This window comes from Centruroides vittatus, unplaced genomic scaffold, assembly GCF_030686945.1.
Source record: "Centruroides vittatus isolate TY-2023 unplaced genomic scaffold, ASM3068694v2 contig_301, whole genome shotgun sequence".
Taxonomy (NCBI): Eukaryota; Metazoa; Arthropoda; class Arachnida; order Scorpiones; family Buthidae; genus Centruroides; species Centruroides vittatus.
Window position 1 is genome coordinate 4244301 of NW_027121927.1, and position 25269 is coordinate 4269569.

The 25269-nt window shown below is 28.7% G+C and overlaps 1 protein-coding gene and 1 pseudogene across 2 annotated transcripts in view; one reads left to right on the forward strand and one right to left on the reverse strand.

Annotated features, from left to right (window-relative positions):
- LOC136972786 (zinc finger C3H1 domain-containing protein-like) overlaps nucleotides 1-25269 on the forward strand; it is a 92945-nt gene that overhangs the window by 41532 nt on the left and 26144 nt on the right. For both annotated transcript variants that reach the window (XM_067267430.1, XM_067267431.1), the window contains exons 14-22: nucleotides 240-395; nucleotides 8273-8385; nucleotides 13873-14001; nucleotides 16221-16342; nucleotides 16516-16614; nucleotides 17804-17908; nucleotides 18228-18408; nucleotides 23358-23544; nucleotides 24511-24705. In XM_067267430.1, the coding sequence (XP_067123531.1) occupies nucleotides 240-395; nucleotides 8273-8385; nucleotides 13873-14001; nucleotides 16221-16342; nucleotides 16516-16614; nucleotides 17804-17908; nucleotides 18228-18408; nucleotides 23358-23544; nucleotides 24511-24705 (1287 nt within the window). The remainder of the gene's footprint in view (nucleotides 1-239; nucleotides 396-8272; nucleotides 8386-13872; nucleotides 14002-16220; nucleotides 16343-16515; nucleotides 16615-17803; nucleotides 17909-18227; nucleotides 18409-23357; nucleotides 23545-24510; nucleotides 24706-25269) is intronic.
- Nucleotides 19786-20369, reverse strand: LOC136972705 (uncharacterized; annotated as a pseudogene).

A 25269-nucleotide genomic window follows, 5' to 3' on the forward strand; every position in this document is an offset into this window, starting at 1 on the left:
TTCATGGGCATGACTTTTCATTCATAATTTTTTATAGTTGAAGTAAAAGAATAAAAATGTTTAAATGTTCCAGAGGTTGCAAAAGCAAAATAAAGAATAAGATAAGTTATAGAATGAAAAGTATGATTTAAATTACAGTTTAAATTTTGGGCATGATTCTATATAATACTTTTTCTTACATTGAAACAAAAAAATTTTATGAATATTTCTTAAAAATATTAAATTTTTTTTATTTATAGAACATCACAGAAAAATTTGAAATTAATTCATCTGAACATTTGGAAAATTTTAAAGAATTGCAGAAAGAAGAACATGTATTGGATCATTACAGTGATAAAGGTGTGATGATGTATTCTTACCAACTGTGTGATATATTTTGGCCAAAAATGAAAGAGGTAAGTTATGCAGATATATAATGCAGGAGAAAATATGATATCTATTTTTACATCATTAAATTTTATATTATGATTATCACTATTTTTTTAAATTTTAAATGAGTTCAAATATGCAAACAATTATGATCATAAAGCACTCTTCTCAAATAACAATCTCTCTTTAAAATGACAAACAATTATTGACAACGAAGATTTGAATTAATAATCTGACAAAGAACACATCTATATTTGTATACAATGCTTATATATATTTTAATTATTAAGACATTTATTTTACTCGTAACTGAACTTTCAAAATTTCTCTACTTTCTCTACATTTAAAAACATTTTCTTTTGTAGTTTTGTATTTTGCTTATAGTAAACTTTTGAAATCATAAACATTTAAAATAGTAGCATCATCCAGAATTCATAATATGCTCTATCACTATTACCAGATGAATGAAACTAAAATATTTTTTCAGTTTTTAGCATATTGTAATAAGGCTTCCAAGGATTGGAACCACATTTTGTGATTGTATTGGAAGAATAGTTTATTTCTCTAAGGTGTCACTTTTTTACAAAATGCATTTGAGCTCTGAGAGTCTGTTCTCAGTTGCACAGCAGGTCTAAGAGAGTCTGAAATGCATTTTGTAAAAGGTGTACTATAAAGAAATAAAGTACTTTGGCAAAAATAACTACTATGTGATTCTGTGTTAGGAAGAAAATTTACCTTAGTATGACATAATTTACTAGTGTGGTTCAAGAAAAAAGTTAAAAATTTGTTGCATATTTTCAGTTAAATTCATTGCGTTTATAGTTTAATCATTTAAAGACTTTCTTGTACAATTTGTAGTTTTATTATGTTTTATATTTTTTATAATATTTTTATAAAATGTATCACTTTGAAAAAAGAATAAACAAAATTAATATTACTTAAAACATTAATAATTTAAGAAATGAGTAACAGTCCAATCATATCATTTTCTTTTTTTCACTACACATTCCTTTCTTGAATGTGTAGTGAAAAAAAGAAAATGATATGCAATAATTAGTTCTATCTAAAATGTTTCAATAGGTATTAATATTCTTCTGTGATGATCACATTTTAGGTCTTTTAATTCTAATAAGACAAATAACATTTAAAAGAGAGTTTCTTGTTTCATTTGTAGTCACTTTTGAAGTAATTGAGAATGAAATAAAAGTGTATTTTGTATAATGAATGATGTCAAATAAATGCATTTGATAAAAAATTGCCAGGACAAAATTTTTAATTTACAAAATTTAAGAAAATTTTTAAGTAGACAATACATACAAATGTGCGTTTTCACTTAGTCCTTTCATGTGTACACAACAAAAATAACAATTTTCTTAAATTTTGTAAATGTGACAATGCGTGAAGCACCCCCTATGCTTCCACACCACTTGACTGAAGTGTCAACACCACAATTGCAATGACTGCTTCATCAGGACTGACACCACTGTGTCTTAAGGACAGACACAGAAACCTGGATGACTGCTAAACTCATTTTTTGTGCGAGTGATTGCATGTGAAAGTGGTTGGATTCAGGATTGAGGATGTTTGAGAGTCAGCGTTCCCAAAAGAAGTGCACTCAACTACCGGGTTAACATCAACAAATACCCATTTATTTATATAACTATTTACACACACAAACTTAGGAGTGAGTGAGAGAGAGAGTTTACACTTATGTGCATGAGGATAAATACCTGTAGTCGTTATACACTTGATAAGCTGGTTCCTTGTTTCTTGATTATGTAGACAGCCTGTAGATTCAATTGGATGTTAGACAATTCAATAGTTTGATATAAGATCCTCAGAGGGCAGGTAGGAAGGTGGCATGTTAACCTAGGCAACAATCGACTGTGATGATGGTTAATTGGGGTAGTCCAAGACAAGAGCAAACACTTAATGTTGATCAACTCTCTACGACGGACGAACTGTTGATCGTCATTGATCCCATTCTTTTATTCTGGGGTCCTCCCCCTCACTGTTCATGCCCTTTTTTGGTAAATTGTAAAGTCCATGTCCAATAGCATTTTTTTTTTTCATTAGTTTCCAGTGACACATCCAGATGATGTCACCTCTGGACAAGGAAGCAAGTCTGTGGGAAAAGATATAATCATATCCTTTTTGATTTTTTTTTTCTTTCAAAAATTTTTTGTCTTATCTGGGCTCACATAAATTTAAAATTTTGTCCTGGAAATTTTTTATCAAATGTATTTATTTTTAAAAATTGTGCCACCACCAGAGGGATTTTTTAACCTTTTTACGTATCGAGATGGATGAGTAGCCTCAAATAAAAGGTTGACTCTTCCATACAATTGTTATTTTCCTCGTGTGCATGTGATAGGACTAAGTGAAAAGACACATTTGTATATATTGTCTACTTAAGAATTTTCTTAAATTTTGTAAATGTCAAGTTAAATTCATTGTAGAAAGAATTTATTATTTTACAAGAACATTGTCAATACAAAAATTTGAAAGAATAACACTACAGCCTAGTAGTATCATTTGGGACTTTAAAGCATAAATTTGGTTCTTTATGAACATTAATATTTTGATAGTTAATATACTTTTTATTAACTTTAAATTTTTCAAAAATACTTCACTTGTTTTTTTAAAATATTCTTAATTTTACCTATTTGAAATTATAATAATTAAAAGCTTGCATTGAATAGCATTGCAAGTGCCAAAGTAATGTTTTCAGAAAAATGCAAAAAACTGGAAAATCCCTATATTGCACTGGAGTAGTTGAAACAATGATTTTAACAAGCTAAAGGTGTAGGAATCACATTATTAGTTATATATTAGAAATTTATATTAGTTTCAAAGCAAGACTCTGCCTTTAAAGTACATATTTCTCTTGTAACAAATGTTTTTATTTCTTATTTTTGACACCGAATTTTATAAGCTGTATGTTTTGGGACACTTAACAAAAAAAGTGTGCGAATGGAAAAACATTGCATAATAGCTTTTGCTAGCCAAACATGAAAATACCTTTAATGAAAACAGATTGTCAAATGGAAAGTTATGCTTTATTTGGATTTAATCATGTATTATATTTTTATCATCAGAGTTTATAAAAGTCTGCAATTTTTGGGCCAGAAATTTGCACAAAGACAGTAGGTCCTCCTTCTTGGCACCTTTCACTGGGAGCAGCCTACTGTATGTACAGTACATAGCAGATAGATGTTCTGGAGGCCAAAGCAATTCAGAACTTCCTTGTGTACATGATTTCTTTTTGATGGCAGTAAATAATCTGTCTTATTCTAATGACTGTAGGGTCATCAGACAATCTGAATCCATATCATTGAAGTAATTTTGTGAAAATTACAGTAGAGCGTCGTTTATCCGAATCAATTGGGGACTCGGGTTGTTCGGATAACTTATTTTACGGATAACCGATTATGTACGAAAAAATATATTAACCTATCCCATGTTGAAAATTTTCTCCATTGCGTGTTGCTACGCATTGAATTTTCGTCGATGTTAAGCCTGACGTAAATTTTTTAAAATAATAATCATGGCTATTGTATTGTTAAAAATTATTTCTTTATTTTGTACAAACAAAATAAATATATTGAAAAATATAAAAACAAAAAAAATTTATATTTTGGAAGTTAATCTAGTATCAAAAACGTTCAATTCAGCATGACACAGTCCGACTGGAACGCTTTTGGTTAACTGATGTTTCGGTTCATTGGCTTTCGGATATACAACACTCTACTGTACTTCAGTGGTGTGGATTCATTTTTTGGCCTCATAAAAAAATTTTTTAAACTACTTGAGGTCCTTCATATCATTTTTCATGCTCCATGCTTTAAAATTTACAGCTTAGCATATGCAACATTTTTTCATTTTCCTTACTTGGGGTCTTTACAGCTGATTTGTCTATTGTGTGACAAATATTCATTTCCTGATTTCCTCTGCATTTTCAATTTCTTATTGAAAATGCAGAGGGATTCGAATTTGAAGAAATTGAGATTCAAATTCTTTAAATTTGAATCCCAATTTGAGGGTTGATGATGCATTCTCTTTGCTAAATTTTGCATCTACTCTAAAGAGGTGAGAGCAAATACTTGCTTCTCTGCCATATGCACATGCAATATTTTTCCATGCAGTTGGTAAGTTTGAAGCATTTCTAATGGTAACCAGGCAGATTGTTTTTAATAGTAAAGATATTGTTTGCTGCATTGTTTCACAGTGCATAATTTTATTATACAGTAGTCACCACTGAACTTAGATCAGGCTGAAGTTAACATGCCATCCAATGGATAGGTTTAAAAAAAGTAACTTTGATTCATCGCATGAATGTTTTACATAATTTAAAACATATACAGTAATTAATCTTTATTTTTGATAAATATCAACTTGATATCTTGGAAGTTTAACAAAATTGAGCCAAACTTGAGTCACAGGCATCAAAAAACATAGACCACTGCATCACCTATGTCAATGAACATAGACCACTGCATATTTAATATTTTGTTGCATCACCTTTTGTGGCCAAAACACCTTCCATATGTTTCGGCATGCCGTTGACTAGGTGTTCACATTCATCTGCCGTTATGGAATTCCAGATAGTTAGGATGGAATCTTTTAGTCCTTTAACTGTCTGAGGGCATGTTTTTTGCAGACATTTTTTCATAATGTTCCATACATTCTCAATTGGTAAAAGATCTGGGCTGTTGGATGGCCAAGGAAGAGCTTCTCTGTTCTTTTCTGCAAGCCACTGTTTTGTTTTTCTGCTTGTATGACATGTGGCCCCATTCTGCTGGAAAATACAGGTTCTATTTGGATATAATTTGCTATGGATGGAAGTAGACACTGTTGTAGAATGTTAAAGTATTGCTCTGAGGCAAGTGTTCCATCAACAAATGTCAACTGAACCATACTACTAGTGCTCATACACCCCCAAAGATGACACTGGCAGGAAACATCACTGAGTGGTTTAACGATAATGCTTCATTGGCAGATTGAATGACAAGTTTGCTTTTGTCTGTTGCTGATTATTTAAATTTTTATTCATCAGACCACAGAATTTCATGCCACGTTTGTTGAGAGCAGGAAAGATGTTTTTTGGCCCACTGTACCCATTTCTTCTTTTGATGTGCTGTTAGCAAAGGTTTTTTCATGCACTGCCTAGGACTGGAAATGCATTTCTTGCACTCTCCTGTGAATTGTTGAAATAGATACATTCTTTCCAGTTGTATCATTCCATATTGTAGTTACATCCAATGCTGTGGCATGTCAATTGTTTTTTATTATTCTTTTCCAACACCTATCATCAACTTTTGAAGTTTTTTGCTGATATCCAGCAGCTTTAATAAGTATAACATAGCTGTAGTTAGTATAATGAACAATAATCTGGTGCACTGTTGTATTGCTTAGCATTAGCTCTTTACTAATAGCTCACTCAGACATGCTGCAACTGTGTTTAGCAATGATAGCATTCCTTAAATCTTCTGAAACAGTTTTTCTTCTGGTCATTGTAGACAAAATGCAAAGGTTCATGAATAAAACTAAAAAAGCACCTTGTATCATTCACAAGATCACTACAGACTAAAATGAAGCCAAAATAATCAGTTGTTTCAGAAATACTGCAATTGTAACATTATTTAACTGCAAATTATTAGCTGGTCTATGTTCATTGACAGGAATGCCGCATCTGTCTGTTTTTTGATGCCTGTGACTCAAGTTTGACTGCCTCAATTTAGTTAAACTTCTAAGATATCAAATTGACATTAGCAAAAATAAAGATTAATTACTGTATATTTATTTTGAATTATGTAAAACATTCATGCAAGGAAATCAAAGCTATTTTTTTTTTAAACCTATCTATTGGATGGCATGTTAACTGTCGTCTGGTCTAAGTTCAGTGGTGACTACTGTAAAAATCTGAATTTGGCTATTTTGGCACTTGCAATGTTATTCAATGCAAACCTTCAATTAAGAACAGTTATTTTTAAATTGATGAGAATTATTGTAAATATTTGATATTTATAAAAAAATTTAAATTTAAGAACTAATTTTAATTGCTGAAATACTGTTAACACAATTAGCTTATAAAAAATTAGTAAGTTCAATATATATATTTGATGTATTATTTTTTTGCATTTCATTTTATACTGAGGTTACTGCTGAATAGGACTAGGCTGACAGCTTTACTAAGTTTCAAAAATTTTTTAAATGAAATAGTTATCATTATGTTAATCATATTTATGAATATAACAATTGAAAATACAGTTAAGAAAGAGATGATTTTGAACTATGATTTAGTAATAATCCAAAATTTGTAAATGGTAGAAATATGAATATAAAAAATAGTTTATAAAATTACACACAAAAAAAATAAGAAAGGTTAATATATTTTTGATTTATATTGAGAAATAATGATGGAAAAAGGAGGGTAGAGGAGAAATCTACCAGATCAAATATAATGCAAAAATGACAAAAATTGCAAAATTAATTTTTATAATTTATAATCACTAAATGATCAAAAAGTATCTGACTTGAGGTCAGGAAAAAAACACCTATGTATGTATTGGTTCAAACACTAGTCTCCTTCTGAGTTCACACACATCTAGCAGGTCTGCTACTGTTGTAAGCATTTTTCAGTCATTTATCAGGATCTCCATCAAGCACATTGTTGTGTTAGTCTTGATCTCTCCTGCATCCTGAAATCTTTCCTTTGAGGTGACATCTTGAGTTTGGGAAAGAGCCAAAAGTTGGCTGGAGCCTTTCTGGGGGAGTAAGTAGGTTGCTGAGCCTGAGCAATACAGTGTTTTGCAAGGAATGTCTGGGTGAGATACAATCTATGGGCTGAAGCATTGTCATGATAAATGAACTAGTCACCAAACTGCCAGAGCTGTTGTCTCTTGCACCTAACAGCATCTCATAAATGATGTAAAACAGTTAGGTAGTACTCCTTTGTCACAGTTTTTCTATGAGGGACATACTCATGATGAACTACACACCCTGGTGATAAAAAGAAGGTTAACATGTCCTTCATATTGTTGTGTGATTGCTGTGTCTGTTTTGGTCATGACATTTTCCATTGGGATGATTGTGCTTTATCTCAGGGTTATAACTCTAGATCCAGATCACATCACTGGTTATAATCCGAATGAAGTCAGGATTCATCATGTTCTGCCATTTTCACTTAATCACTAATGCAACAATAAAGGTGTGAACATGCAACTATCATGGCTGCTTGACAGTGATTGCAGAGTGGTACAGGCTTGCCAAAATTCACACACTGAAAGTAGGTCCAAGGTTACATGATGACATAGTTTTTTCTCCAGCTTGCAAATACTTGCAATGAAAAAAAGTCTGACACTTTTAATCAGAATTTGTGTACCAAACGAAAGCTTAAAATATTTATTTAAAGATGATGTGTGTTTTGTTTTATTGTTCACTATTATTGTAAATATTATTAAGTTTGATGTTTATATTAATAAGAAAATGGCAATATAAATGAATTTAGATGGAGTTTAAAAGTATATCTTAATTTATAAATAAAATATTTATATTAAGATACTATAACAAAACCAAATTGTTATACAACTACGTTTGTGATGATGCTTTGACTAAATGAACTGCAGTACATGTTAATTGTCTACATAAGTTTGTATTATATAGATTCTCATAATTAAGCTTTTTTTATTATTATTATTAGATATTATTATTATTATTATATATTTTTTTTAGATATTTTTATGAGGAATAAAATATTTTGTCTATTTCAGTAATGTAAAGATAAATTTTTCTATATGATTAAAATATAAAATTAAAATATAATATTTTATGAAATCAATTATTGTTTAAAAGATAAAATATGGGAATATCAAATTTTTTAAATTTTTGATTTTTTTTATAGATAAATTTTACTGATTTCTATCAAGAAACATGTCCACAAATTTCTGTGGTTTCATCTAAAGTACATGTTGATTACAAATATAACAGTCCCTTGCTGCATATAAATTCTTATCGGTAAGAGTTTAATTATTATTTAAATTATAGAATAAATATTAATAATAATTCAAATTAAGTGTTTTTAATATTCATAAAAATATGTAATTTTTTAATAAGAAAACTTCCATTAATTGTTTTTCTTCCCTCTTGTATGTGAATACAGGTATTCCCATACTAGGGAGAAAGAAAATAAAATTATGAGCAATAACAACAGTATTTCTTTGCTCTGTACTTAAACATTTTGATTAACAGTTATCCCAGAGATTTAACAAAAAAGTATACAATTTATATACCATTATCTGTGATATATTCCTATCATATAAATAATTATTTGAAATTTCATCACAATCTTTCTAATAAATGTAAGACTGGACATGACACAAAGATGTGGATTAATAATGGTATAATATGGGCAAAAAAATATCTCAGAAAAATCCAACTGCTGACCACTCACCTAATTTTAACATTTATTAAGATATAGTTGTATCAAAAGATATTTCAAATAAAAACCAATATTATAACTTAAATATACTACTTTTATAAATATTATCTAAATAAAATGAAATATTAAGTTATATCTTGATTCCATAGTTAATCATATCTTGTTTGTATTAAGTCACATAAATAAGTTCTCAATTATAACTCAATTGTAACTCAATGCTCAGGAACTCCCTCAGGGCAGACATGTTCTTGTTTGCCTTGCTGGTCCAAATTATCAACTTAAGCCATCTCTATTGTTTTGGCATTGATCTTTTCTACATGCTATCAACAGGGCTTAAAGTGACTCTCTTTTTTTAGCTTTTTTAGCTTTTTTTCATAGCTCCTCTCTTTTTTAGCTTTTTCTGAGAAAAACGCACTTTTTTTAGCTTTTTTCACTTCCCATGTGAAATTTTTTTTCGTAAATGCGCTCAGGAGCGAAATAGCAACCAGCACTTCCCCGTAAGCCTTATGGACCGTGCGCGACATGTTAAGGTACTGTCGTATACACATGTAGTGTACTACATTTATATAGACTAACAAAACAAGGAGCTTCCCAAAGCTTGATACTCTGCACATGCTGTAGGAATTTGCACGTGGGTTCTCCTTGCTTGTATCCTTGTGAAATACCGATCTCCACAGCGCTTCGATATAATCACGCTGCATTAAGTCAAGTACACTTCTAGTTCGGCGTTAAGGGTGATTTTTATACAGCATTATTTTTAGCATTTGTATTTAAGTGCAGTGGACAAAAGAAAGAAATAGATTTTATTTAATACTAACAGTAGAAACTCATGTTTTAGCAACAGAAAATCGTATAGAACCCAATACTTTCTGAAGTAAGTTGCTCAGCAAACTTCTTCCCAACCACCTGCTATTCTTTAGTTTAAACGATGACATTTACTCGTTTTTGACTACCGTAGAAAAACCGAAAAAATAATTGTTGAGCAATAATAAATTTGATTTCTACTGTTATTATTAAATAAAACGTTGTAGGACACTCGTTTCAAAGCTTGTATCTTTCTAGCACTCTGTAAAATTAAAGGTCGAGCGAATCTCGTGCCAGGAAATACAAGATTTTAAACTAATATCCTAAATATTAATAACTTCTGTAGAGACAATCTTTAGACAAAGACAAAAGTTTGGTTTTAAGTGGGTGCTTATATATTTGGCATGCACCATGGTTTTCTGCATTCTAACAGTGTCCTTCACTTTCCATTTCGACAAACTATAAAACTCTTCATGCGCATTCGAACAGCTGCGGTCAATCTGGCACCAAATTAAAAGATTAATTTGTAAATATTTATCGTCGAAAAACCACTATTTTCACTTTAATCTAGCTTTTTGATATGCTTCTAGTCGAACTCAGTCAAAAAATTAATTTAATTATAATTTATTGAATATTTTAATATTAGAAAGTAATTAGCATAAATTACATGGTGTCATGTCTCATCTTCACTCCCGTTCAAGTTTATTGTCCTATACACGCGCCAATGTTTGTTTTTACTTCTGCTGGGGTTTTATTTCAACCTCACCATTTGGTTACGCAAAGTGGGGAGATGGGCATCATGTGATCGCGTACCTGACTTTTTACAAGTTTCCTTACCTCGAAAGAAACTTATATTTTTTCTTGATTTTAATTATTATTAATTAACTTTTTTGATGGATTCTTATATCTTTGTATTATCTAAAGTTGCAGATATAAATGCGTAAAACTTTATTTAAAAAATTGTTTTTCTTATATTTTAAAATTCAAAAATAAATTAAATATTGGAAATGCTAAACTATAAGTACAGTGTGTTTTACATTATCATTGCGAACAGATACAGCCAATTATTTTATAAACGTATTTATTATTTCAATTTTTATAAATTATTTAATTTGATGTGACGTAATCAATTAATTACTGTGGTGCTTTAACATGGGCGTAGCCAGGAACGGGCATGGGTGGGCACCCCCCCAGTTAACCTGGTGCCCCTCCCCAGAAAATTACAGCTTCTACTAGGCCCCCATAACAACGCGTTAATTAATATGGAGGCGAGACTCGATTCAATTACTTTTTCATTTCAGACGTTAATTACAGTGTTATTTTAATGTAATTTTATACATAATGTATGTTTATTATAATTAATAAATCTATATAGGAATAATATCTGTGTCTAATAAAACAAAGCGATTATAAAAATGAAAAGCGTGTGTTCCATCTCAATCTTTTGTAAGCGAAATTTTATGATTTTAATTTTTAAAAAATGAGATTTTTATTTATAATTTCTGTAATTTGATCTATAAGAGCAAAAAACTAAACTTATCAAATATCACCTCTCTGTAAATAATTTCATCATTTACTTATTAACATCAGATTTGTTAAATTTCATGGGATTGTATTATTTTTCAACTTGAGGGAAGTAGAAAGCTTTGTATATTTTCTCCCGTGAAAGTAATAGACTCTGCCGGTTCCCCACTGTGAAGGACAACAAACTGCTAAATGTTTAATTACATTGTTTTCATAAACTCTCTTCTCTGTCAGTTGTGGGTCGAATGACTAACAAATTGTTTTATTGTATTCAGGGGAATAGATTTGGAGACTAGTATTACCAGTAATGAATGCTGTAATTTTATTTTTAATCATTTAAAAAATATTGATAAAATTATTAAATAAGTGATTGGGTCACAATTACTAGTGGTATTGCTATATAACAGACATGGGCAAATGAGACTCCGAGAGCCGCATGCGGCTCTTTTTGAATTTTATGTGGCTCTTGCTGAAAGTATTAATTTTTGCTTTTTATTATTATTTTTACAGTTTTATTTCCACAATTTTGTGAAAATATGTTTATTTAAAAAATTCAATACCTGTTCTATATTATATAATAAAATCCAGGTACAGAACTGCAGTACAGAATAAAAAAGTACAGAACTGCGGCTCCCATGCATTTTGCAAAACCTACATTTTGGCTCCCACTGAACTTTTGCTTGCCCACCCCTGCTATATACCGTTTTTTACGGACTATAAGACGCACCTTAATTTTTAAGCAATTTTTTAAAAAAAATACCTATAAGACGCTACGGACTATAAGACGCACCTGAATTTTGGAGGCAATTTTTCGAAGAAAAAAGTGCATCTTATAGTCCGTAAAATACGGTAATGAACATGCAATCCACTGATTCTGCCAGAAGTTGTTTTTTTTCCTTCTTTAATTACATTTTTTTTAATGAAGAAATCAAAAAATGTACCTTGAAATAAATGGCATTTGAAATTTGGCATGTTATATGGAAACACATTCTGGTAGTTATGTTACTATTCCATTTGCTTTGCTGTGTAATGGTGGAAATTCTGTACGGGGCACATGAAAACTTAATGCGGGCCTGTTCTGGCTTAATGCAGTCTTACTGGTCACTTTTCTGGAGTATAAACTCAGCCTAACTATTTTCATATTAAATCTTATCAGTCCACTTAATAATCAATCTAATATCATATGCAATGTTATTGATACAAAATATGTGTTCGTTTGTGTTTTTTTTTAATAACGCCCGTTTTCGTTCATTTTAACACTATTATCTTTTTTAGCTTTTTTTCAGTGTGAACTCTTTTTTCTCACTTTTTTTTATTGCCATGACTGCTTTAAGCCCTGTATCAATGCCATAAGATATCGGGCTAGATAAAGGCTATATTATTATTTTAATTATGAATTAATTTGGTACTAGAGTGAGGCATTAGGTGCCATCTCTTATTAACATTAATAATTATAATTTAATTAAATAATTTTAAATAATTTAGAAATATTGGAAGAAAAAATCAGCCTGGAGCGGGACTCAAACCCACAACTCCTGCATACCATGCAGACGTGTTGCCAGTTACGCTACCCGGACCTCCAGTCCAATCTTCTCTTCCAACATATATAAGCTTACATTATAACCATTGACAATTATTACAATGCCAGCTGGGAACACATCAAGTGCCCACGTCCTGTTAACAGCTGGAATGTATCTGGTATTAATGTTATTGTTTATTTATATTGATCTTTTCTACCCTGGTATTTGATATTTCCATTGGAGAATTTTCCTCTCTTTTGTTGTTGTTTTCAGATTTTTCCATTTTATAAGATAGAACAATCTTTTCTAATTCCACCTCATTTAAACACTTTGTTTCAAATGATAAATTGTCTTTGGACTGCTAATCTCTGTTCAGTAATCTCTGAGTCTGTGTATTTAACTTTCCACAATTTGTACATTTGTTTCAAGTAGCCATGTTTTGACGGTTCTGAATTATAACAAGAAGCCATTACTGCTTGTTTTTCTGACGCTTCTTCCTTTGAGTTTCTTTCAGTAACCCTACAGTGCTGTGCCCTGGTTGATCAGCATCAGCAACTGTGTCCTGTAGCCCACTTGTCAATGGATGCTCACAGACACTAACATCCATTGTGGTCTTTATTGACCAGGGCAACAACTGATTCAGTATAGGATTCTTTTTTTCTTTGGCTTAACCATGTAGATGGGTTGGGATGATTGTAGGTGCCATTTAGTCAGTCTCCTTCGCCGAGATCTATTTGGCTTGGGTGACCCTACTGGTAGTGTGTATACTACCACCACCATAGCTCTCAGCTTCTCAGAAGCACATAAGCCCCCCTCACCACGACCAGGCAACACCCATTGAGAGGGTATATTATTATTATTAAGGTTTTTTTAATTTTTACATGTAAAGATCTTTTGGATATCGTTAATTATTGAAACTAAAACTTGACTTTCCAGTTTAAAAAATTTTTTTACATTATCATGTTCAGTAAAATGACTGTTATGAAAAAACCTACCATGGGTTTTTTTAAATGAAAAGTTTTGAATCTGATAAATACATTATCTGCTGTATGAACCTTACATACAAATGTTATATCAATTTCATTACATATTTTAAATGTTTTATTTTGTAACTTAAATCTTTAAACATAGTTAATTAAAACAGTATATTTGTAATGATTAAAATAATAATGGAATTATAAAAATGGAAATTCATTTTTAATATTTAATTTTTAGTTTAAATCCCTATTTTTCAATCACTGGGAAAAATCTTAGCAGCAGCAGTTTTGCACATGGTGTAAATGCCAGAAGTAGAATATGCAGATTTGATTTGCTGGGTACATGTAATGATGATCAATGTACATGGTACTGTATAAATTTTTAAAATTAATATTATATTTATTATTTCTGTTTTTAAATGTTTATTAAGTGTATGGCAAAAGTTTTCTTTGTTTAATTTATAAAGATTAATATGACATGTCTTTCTCTATTATTTTTTTTTTTTAAATTTTTTATTTAATTTTAGTAAATGAGTTATAAATAATTATTTTAATGACTGTTGTAATCCAGAATCTATTGTTTTTTTATTTAGGAATTACCAATTGATTTTTGTTTTACTTGTAAAATACAAAGATGCATTTGATAATGTTCAATACAAAAGAAATTGTAATAAAATAATACATGAATCTGTTTATAAATTACATAAAAATATTTGAGTTTTCTATAATCTAAATTATAGTTTGATTTTTATTGGATGTATAAATTATTTAAAATAGGATAATCAATGTACATGATACTGTATAAATTTTTAAATTTATACAGTGTCATGTTCATTGATCATTGTTTGATATGTAAGGGCTGAGTTTCAGCTCTGAGGAGGGCTTATCATACAATATTGATGCAATATGAGAAATCATAGAAAGATGGATGAACATTGATTATTTGTTGTAACAACAGGGTGCATTTTGGACAGTCAATTTGTCCCTTTTTATCTGTGCTTGTTACAAATTGTGAATCACAAGTGTCTGGAATCCAATTATAGTAATATAAAGACAAAAAGCACATTACCAATCTGAATTAGTTAATCATGATTTACTAATATGCATACAGGCAGAAATTATGTTACTTAAATGTTGATTTAAACATTTTTTACTTGAACTTCATCTCTAGTTATTTATATTTCAGTTTCACTTTATAAATTATATTAAATACTGGTTTAAATAAAATATAATTGCAAGTTATGAAATAGATTGATTTTTTTTTTTAGCTAAAAATTTTCTGTGAAATAACCTTTGAGTTCAAATTATTTCAAATATTATTAGATAAAAATTACAGCAGTAGCCATTTTTATTACAGAAATTAATTTTATATTTGTCATAGAAGATTATATTTTAAAATATAACAGTTCTTTAATACAAAACTTGACTAATAAAGAAAGAAACAAATATTTCGTTTTCATTAAAGAATGATTTAATAAAAGTTTATTGAATATTACATTAGAATTGCAGAATTTGTATGAAGATTGAATGAAGGAAAAAGAGAAAAGGTTGTAGGATTATTGATGATAAAATAGAGGGAAGCCTTAAAACCTCAATATTCATTTTGGTTTCAAAATGAATATTGGGGTTTTAAGGCTTTGTAGTATTTATTATATTTAAGTTACAATTATAAATAATACATCAAATGATAGAGCAACTCAAAGTTTTGTTGGGTACACCTGTGATGTGCTGTTTCCTCTGTCTTTCGTTAGAAAGTGCTAGTTGCAAAGATGGCGACTAGCAAACAGAAAGCTTTTTGTGTTTTACAGTTTGCAAAGACTGAATCTGTAGTTACAGTGCAACATGCATTCCATACTAAGTTCCATTGTAATCCTCCAAGTGATGATAATATCTGTAGATGGTATCATCAGTTTGAAGACATTGGCTGTCTTTGTAAAGGGAAGAGTACGGGATGGCCAAGAGTGACTGAAGAATGTGTTGAACGAGTGAGAAAGTTGTGAGAGGTTGTTTCGCATGGTTTCCTCATTCACTTGAACTGATGCCATGCGACTTTTACCTTTGGGGGTTCATAAAGGATCATGTGTATGTGCCTCCGCTACCGGCTGTCCTACCCGACTTACTCCAGACACACTGATCAAGGTTTGGGAAGAACTCGCCTATCAACTAGATGTGTGCTGTGTGACGAATGGTGCTCACGTTGAACACTTGTAGGAAAAACTGTTTGAGTTGCTCTTTCATTTGATGTATTATTTATAATTGTAACTTAAATGTAATAAATACTATAAAGCCTTAAAACCCTGATATTCATTTTGAAACACCCTGTATAATAGAATGCTTTATTGAAAAAGAGGAAATCAGAAATTTAAAATATTCTATATCAATAAATATAAAACTGTTTATATATTGTCTATTGAGTCAATTAATAGTGATTAAAAATAATGGCAAGATGAATTTGCTTTTGATATTTTTCATAAGATAAATGTATTTTTAAGTGTTTCATTTCTAATAGTATTATGTTCTGTTAAAGATTGACAATTTTATGGATATTATTCAAATTTGCTTCTAAAACTTAATTTAATTTTACAGGCAACATTATGATGATTACAAATTGAATGAGAATGAAAAACTTGTAAACTTGTTAGCTTTTGCTCCTTTGGTTGCAAAAATTGAAAAATTGGATAATTTGCAATTGTGTGAAAAAAAATTAAGTATGTAACATTTAAGAAAATGTTTTATTTGATAAATTTACAAAGAAAAAGTAATTTAGAGTTTTAAAGCATTTTAATTTCAAATATTAATATAATTAAGTTTTTAAACATCAATGTTTCTAGTTTATAAAACATAATTATCATTAAATTATGTGTTTTCTTTTAATATTCAGAAAAAGCAGCAGATGATTTCTTTCATGAATATCCATTATTGTCATTAGAAGAATTATGTAAAATTGCAGTGGAAAAAGTTAATATTTCATTACAAAATAGTGAGTGATGTTTCATTTTTCCCCATATCTTGATAAGAGCATAGCTTTACAGGAAAAGTATTTCAATAAATAATTAATAAAATTTTATATATGAATTTTTTTTACTATTGAAATAATATAAAACTTTATTTGATGACAAAAGTAACATTAACAAATTTTTATTACTACTACTATTATTATTATAATTTTTAAGGTTTTTATTAAGTAGTAATAATAAAAATATTATTGTTTTTCAACATTTAGCTTAAAACATTGTTGGCAGATACATATTTTACAAGAGTTATATTTAAATTTTTATGAAATTTATATTACTTTGGAATTATTACATATTTTATATAAAATATATTTAGCAACACACAATTTTATGTAATAATCTGCCAAAACACAACTTCTAAAAAATTGTGGTTTTTGATATTTAAAACTATTTTTAAAATTATTTAATTACCATATTTACTCGCATATAAGACGGTCTTGCATATAGGACGAGGTGTGACTTTAAAGATCAAAATAAAGAAAATTGGATTTATTAATAGAATTCTAATTTTATTTTGTTTAATCAAAACAAACATATCAAATGCAAGTAAATGCACACGTCGTTCTGCAAAAATTACTGGCATTTTAAACTTTAAGGAAAAATCTTGTAAAATCGACAACATAATTTGTTCATGTAAAGCTGGACAATCAGGAACCTTCTTTGCCAATTCTTAACAGTCGAATCCACTCTCCGTCGATTACACTTATGAGTTTCTCCGAATACAGATTTCTGAATAATCATCTGTTTTCACATGGATTACAACTTATTTTGGGCTACTGTGCTACCGTGTGATTTTGGAATTTGAATTTGGAATTCAATTCAAAAGTTTTGCTTTTCTTATTACTATTCACCTTTACTCCTGACAATACACAAGAATGATTCAAACGACCCAGATAAAATACTTTTGTTTTTAAACACAAGAGATGAATACACAGTTTACGAAAATTATTGAAAAATGCAAAAAATTCTTTGCTTGTGTGTATAGGATGACCTAGGTTTTTGAAGCAGGGAAAAATGAATAAAATCCTCATCTTATATACGAGTAAATACAGTATAATGAATTAAAATAAATAAATATATATTTTAATTCATTTAATTGCTCAAATGTCATATTTGAGTATTATTTAAAATAAAAATATATTAAATTTATTTCAGAGGCTCCGTATTTTGTTTCATTTGCAAACCGATTTTGGAAACCAAAAATAAAGAACCAAAAGTATACTTTAGAGGATAATGAATTTTCAACAAAAATTATTAAAGGTAATAAAGTCTGAAGTTTGTTTATTTATCTCTTGATAAAGATGACAACAATATTTGTGAAGTAATGCTGTGTGCCTTTTGAAAATTTTTATAGTTATATATTAAGTATGTCTTTGCATAAAAATTTTCGCTGTATACGTTTATGCTTATTTATGAAATGAATGCTACTTAATGATATATAATCATTGTAGGATTTTATTTAGTAATTTAACTTTAAGAGAAAACAAACACTACTTATGATTGTCGTCTTATACAATTAGAGTTACTATTTTCTCTTTGGTATTCAAAATTTGAATAATTTTTAACTTTTCTTTTAAAGAATGGAGTTGCTTTGATACATCTTTTCAAGATGATTTTGACAATTTGATAACTGAAAATGACCAAAGATATTTCAATATGACAGAGAAAGGGATAGCTAAACTTGAAGTTGCTGTTACAGAAAACCCACAGAATATACAACTATGGCTGAAATTGGCATATAAACATTTACACAATTCAGAGTAAGTGATTAACTATTTTAAAAAACTGATTTAATATCTTGTGTTTTTTAAATTTATAGTTGTATTGATAATTTAGTCATTGCTGCAATTATTTGGCTGTTGGTTAGGAAATCAAATTTTATTTATTTTTCATATTTTTGTTTTAAATTAGTGATGTCTCCATATTTTATGAAGGGGTAAAAGAGAACATAAGTGAGAAGGCATTTTGTTTATTAAAGCTGTCACTGTTTATTGAATTTAGGTTATAAAAATATGTTTATAAAAAGCATACATTGTATGTATATGTCTTTTCACAAAAAATGTTAAAATTTGATATCTAAATAAAATGTCATAAAATAACGTTATTAAAAATAGTGGTTAATGTTAAATAATTTAAATAAATGATAAATTTTGTTATAGTAGTGACAGTTCAATTGTATAAATTTTCAGTGTAAGAGACTATTGAAATGATTCATTAATATTAACTTGTAATAACATATAGTTTAGTTTTACAGGATATATGCATAAGGAAGTGATTTTTCACACAATTGCATTGCATGTTATTACTGTTTCTTGAATTTGATGATTGTGTAAAATCCTGTAATTTATCTTCTCTGTGTGTGCAAAATTTCAATCTCATATAACACACTTAGTTAACATTTGTCTACTTTGACTGAACTTAAAACACTCATTTATGATGATCTTCCCTTTGTCTGTCCAGTTATTTGATGGACATTCAGAAGTTTAATGTGGGACCACCAACTTTTTTTAGTCTTGAAGTTATAGGTTTGTCATTCTCCTTTCATCCATCTAGCAACAACAACTAGTGCCACATAATAAAAAAAAATATTTTTGAGAGATTTGTTACAAATTTCCCCTCTGGTTTCGAAATTGTCCAGATACAGAATTACTAACTGATCTTAATCTTCTCCATTTTCTTAATTGTGCAACTGGGATTTTGGTTTGATCATGATACTCTTTCAAGACTGAGGTATGATTACACACTGAGATAGTAGGTTTTTCCAGATTGTCCATTGTGTATGATATTAGTGATCTTTGCAAAAATATAACAAAATACATCACTGCAAGGCATCGATATAGAACACCTTTGCTAATCGAAATTGTTCACAAATGTGATATAATTAATACTTAATCTCCATACTGGAAATATGGAGCTTGTTTCCAAAGTCTATCAGTATATGCTGCTTCTTCCATTGATCTTACTTAATTTCTTAATATAATTGAGATTCTTTTGAAATAAGGTATAATTTCTGATATAAAATTATCATTACCAATTATTGATCAGATGTTATATGCCACATCATTAGTGGTGTGCATTTCTTGACCAAACTGTAAAAACACAGCAGTTTGGTAGTAGGTTAGTCTCCTGATAACAGCTTAGGAGTTGCTTGTGATATCTGCTTGCTTTGCATTTTCTTTTGTAAGAGCCCCTAGATTACACTTTCCTTCATTCCTTCTAATATTGTCATATCTGTTCAACTTCTTGACTAATTCAATTGCAGATACAATATTTGCTCACACATCCAAAAAGACCCTAAGGGGGTCTTCTTTTGATTTAATCAGTTACGATGAGATATCTCACTGCTCGAAGGTTTCCCTTTTCAAACCAGAAATCCATCCTTCAAAATAGTTCATTAATTCAAAGTAAAAATCTTTCCAAGTGTTATCTGATACCTTTTGTGCTTGTAAAATAATTTTGTCTGACTTTATCAGGGCTCAGTTTAACCTTTTTAGTAGGAATGACTTAATGTAATCAGTCTTGTGATTTTTGTTCAAGTTCTCTAGTAATTAGTTTTGCTATATTAGTAGGTAACATTCCCAATAAGTCTGTAACCCAATATTTTTCTGCAATCTTCAGAATTTTCATTTGTCTCATACAAAACAAAAAACAAACCAATATCTTCATCAGAGTAAAATCTTGGAACTAAATCTTGTAATTTGAATTTTAATCTGGCCAACATCAATCTTCTTAGATTGTAATTCTTGCTCTAGTTTTAATTTTTCCAATTTGTACTTTCTTCCATTTTCTCTCTGTATCCTGCTGCCCTGTTTTTGTTGATAATGGTTGAAAGCAATTCTCTTACAAACTTGTCTTCATAATTTTTACTCTTCAATATTATATTTCTTGAATAAGTAATTTTTTAATCTAGTTATACAGTTTCTCTAGTTCTTCAGCTACTATCTTTAAATCATCCTCTTTCTACCTTTCTCCAAGAAAGCCATTCTTAGCTGATTAGGCTTAATGACACTAAAATATATCTGTTCAAATGTATCTTCTAAATACAAAACATATTTTAATTAAGCTGATCAGCAAATAATATAACTTAAATATCATAGATCTCTTTGGTCAGATCTTTGCATTACACTCAACAAACTACTAGAAGAGAAGAGAGATGGAAATGGAACAGTTTATCACCATGTTGGGTGCCAATTTTATAACACACTTAGTTATAAGTTCAGACAAATCAAAGGAACATTAACACCCTTATGATGATTATCTGCTTTGTCTGTTGAGTTATTCAATGGACATTCAGAAGTTCAGTGTGGAACTACTAACTTTGTTCAGTCCCAAAATTGTAAGTTTGTCATTCTCCTTTCATTTCTTGTGTTAAAAACATTTGGCACAATCCAGTGAAAAATATTCTAAGAGATCTGTTAGTCATATGTTTGGTTTGAGATATTGTTTTGTTTACAGACAATGTTAAGGGTTCCCATAGGAAACCCTTCAAACTATGGAATAGAAAAAAATTTTTGCAAGAATGTGAAGCAAGTTTAGCTTGAAATAAATGATGGGACAGCTGGGGTATTTCTCTGAAGGATAAGAAAATGGTTTTTCTGTATTTTTTGGGCATGAAATAAACTGCAAAAACATTTAAATTGTTGAAAGGCATAGCACCCTGGGCTATCTTAGAGACAAACATTCAAGGTTGTAGTGACTTGTGGACTCCCCTGTCATTATATTTTGCATAGCTGACAAAACTGACAAACATACATGATGTCATGACTGTCTCTTGCAACAATCATGTAAGACTTCTATAATGTTGTTTTTAATGATATCAGGTTACCAAAAATAACATAAAAGCAGAAAATCACCATAATATGCATGTGATTGTGACAATAAAAAAAAATTGTACACTAAAGCACATGTAAGGCAGTGATTTTCTGCATCAGGTCTTCGAGGATCTGTGATAAATGGAAAAAATTCTTTGGCTGAAATTTTTATACAGTTAGATGGATAACATGTAGCATGAGACTATCATGGAATTACAACTAAGTAAGTTAATTTGGTTAAAATGCCTGCAAAAAATTGAGTAGCTGGAAAATCACTGTTACTACAAGTGATTGTGGGTTAATAATGTAATACCTAAGTTCTTTCTCTAAAAAAAGGTCAAAATTTTAAAATATTTTAATGAAATAAAGTGTATAAAGATGATAAAATAGAATTGACATGTGCATAAAATTTTAGTTTTAATATTTGAGAAACTGTCTTTATTTTAATAACATAATCCAGAATGTGTCATCTATGTTTGACATTGTCACAGATTTGTTTATTTGCTTTTTAAACTGTTAGCAGATGTTTAATATTTTTATTTATTTTTTAACATTTATTTAAAAGCTAGATTTTTATGGAATAAGTTCTTTAGATGTCTTAGAATTTAATATTTTAATATAAGAGGAATTTTTATTGATATGAGTATTATTTTATGTCTAATTTAATTGATAGGCCAGTTACATTCTAAAACATATCCTTTAAAAAGTTTTAGGACATTATTATTTTTAGTTGGTTTTATTTGAATTTATTTACTTTTTGTCTAAATTATAACTTCTTAAAACCCTCAACAAAACTTTCAATTGGACAAACTGCCCAGTCTTTCAAATGATAAAATACTGGAACTTGTTACATAGAAATTTTAAAAGATAACTAACAAGAAGTTGTTTAACTCAAACATAAGAAAAAACCCTTTCAGTCAGATCTTCAAAGTAAGAACATTCTATCAAAAAAAAAAAAAATCAATGATTCTGCAGATTAGAGACTTTTTTCCTGCCTACTTAATATCTAAAAATGATAATTGACATACACCAAAAGGAAAGGAAGAACGAAGTAAGAGGGCGAAGTAAATTTTCCAAAGGGTTTTTTGCTACAATGGATAACTTAAGCCTTTTCTGTTGTAATGCAGGAAATTACTTTCTTCACTTTTTTTTTTGTTAATTTTTGGATGTTTTTTATTTCTCTGTTTGTTTTTTTTTATTTTTGTGACACTTGCAAAAGGCCAAATGGCCACAGAGCCTTTTGAGATTAAAAAGATTAATATTTATTTATTTTCTTTACAAACAATCAATATTTTAAATGATTTTTATAGAGCATAAAGATATATCAATAATGATACTAATAGGCTAGAGAAAGTATTATAATTTTTTCCTTGCTAATCTAATTTAATTTTCTAATAATATATTCTGTATTAATAAATTTATATTAATACTATTAATGTAATTTCTGTACAAATTACATTCTAACTATAAAAAGTACTGTAAAAAATGAATTCTATAAACTCATCATTTTATAAAATTCCATTTTTATAGGAAATGAATGTAACTTGTGCAGAAAATATTTTCATTAAATATGAATGGAATGTAAAGATCATGCAAATATTGTTAGAAATTGTGTTTAAAATGTTTCTTTTTAGCTATTCATTAGAGACAATGTAGAACTGTTGTACGAAGACACGTAAAGATTATATAACATTTTATACATAGTGTCTACTGCAAATATTTTTTTAAATAGATAACAGGAAACATAGGAAGAATTTTCAAAATATTTTATCTAATTTTATTAATTATAAAGTGTGTTTGGAAAATAAATCATTTTAAGAAATTGAATATAAAATTTTAAATATTTTATTAGATTTAAATGATAAAAGTCTTATTTTTAAATTTAATTGAATATTTAGGGCTGAAAAATTTTGTTTGGAGCAGTCTCTTAATGTTTTATCAAGAGCACTTGAATGTAATCCTCATAGTCCAGAACTGTGGCAACATTATTTGAATATGTATTCTCAACATCCATCTAGTGTGGATATTCTTGGAGTTTGTAGACAAGCAGTGGGATTATGTCCTGCTTATGAAATTTGGTGGAAAGTAAGGGTTTTTTAAATTATTATTATATTGTTTAAATACAGTAGACCCCCCTATAACACGGTAGATACATTCAGTGTTATATGAATCCGTGTTGTACGAGTCACTTTAATACATGAGCCAATCACAGCCTGTGTGCTGGGCTGTGATTGGCTCATGTATTTAAGTGACTCGTACAACACGGATTCATATAACACTGAACGTATCTACCGTGTTATAGGGGTCTACTGTATATTAAATTTTGAATATTATGAAATATAGATTTTGTTTTTAAATTAAAGATTATTGATCATAACATATGAATTTTAGATTATGACTTACTTAATAATTTTATATTTACATACCATTTTACATATCCATTTAATTTTTTATATTATCATATGTATTGAGTTATAATTTTATGTAGACACTATATATATTTGTTTGTGGAAGCTTATTTGTAAATAAAAATAAAAAATTACAATAATAATCATCAAAAAAAGTTATTTTTCTAAAATATACTTTATTTTTTTTCCATAATTTCTTATATAATTTTGAAATTAGAATCTGTTAAGTAGGAGCTGTTTTTGAAATATATATACAAAAAAAATGTAATCAGAAAATTGATTCAATTTATTTATATGCAAATATATATTTTGGATTAAAAATATATAATAAAACTGTTAATTTCTTAGATTGCCAAGAATATTGCACACAAAGTAAAGATATATAGAATAATCATAATTCATAATAATAATCATATAACTTGAATGTAGTACTTCAAGAAGTTCTGCATTCAAGTTAAGTACTTCATCTTGGAAAGTTTATTAATACTTTAAAGGATTTTTTTTAAACTGCTTTTTAATGCTTAAAAATTTTAAATTGATATTATTCATATAATTAAATTTTAATTAATGAAATTATATATTACAATAAAAATTGAAGTTATCTCATTATGTAATATCAATATATTATTTACTATTGTTTTAGTATCTTCAGTTTATCAAAGAATATCCATCTAAACATGTTATTTGTTTGGAGATGCTAGAATATTTTACTTCCAAAGGACTAGATCGTACATCTACACCTGAGATATTGTCTCATTGCATTTTAGAAGTAATAATTTACCAAGTGCAATTAACTTTACAAGTTGAAGGTTATGAATCTGCCATTTCATTATTTAAGGTAAGTTACTTTAAAAATTATAATAGTTTGTGTCCTCTCAAGATAATTGCAATATATTGACTCATATAAGTATTTTAGATTAAAAATTTCACTTTTAATATATGTGTTTTGTTAGAATATTAGTTTAATTTTTTTCAATCATGTTTTTTATGAGTTATTTCTTTTGTGTGTGTGTGTGTGTGTGTGTATATATATATATACACACACACACACACACACACACACACACACACACACACAATTTAATTTATTTTTAAACAGAAATTTCACATTTTATTTTTGGCCACTAGCAGAATCATTAACAATGTGAAGTTCATATTATGAGTATTGGAACATATATATAAATTAAGATATATATATATATATTTTTTCAATTGTTTTTTTATGAGTTATTTCTTTATATATATAAAGAAATAACTCATAAAAAAAACAAAAATAATATATATATATCTTAATAATTTATATATATGTTCCAATACTCATAATACGAACTTCACATTGTTAATGATTCTGCTAGTGGCCAAAAATAAAATGTGAAATTTCTGTTTAAAAATAAATTAAATT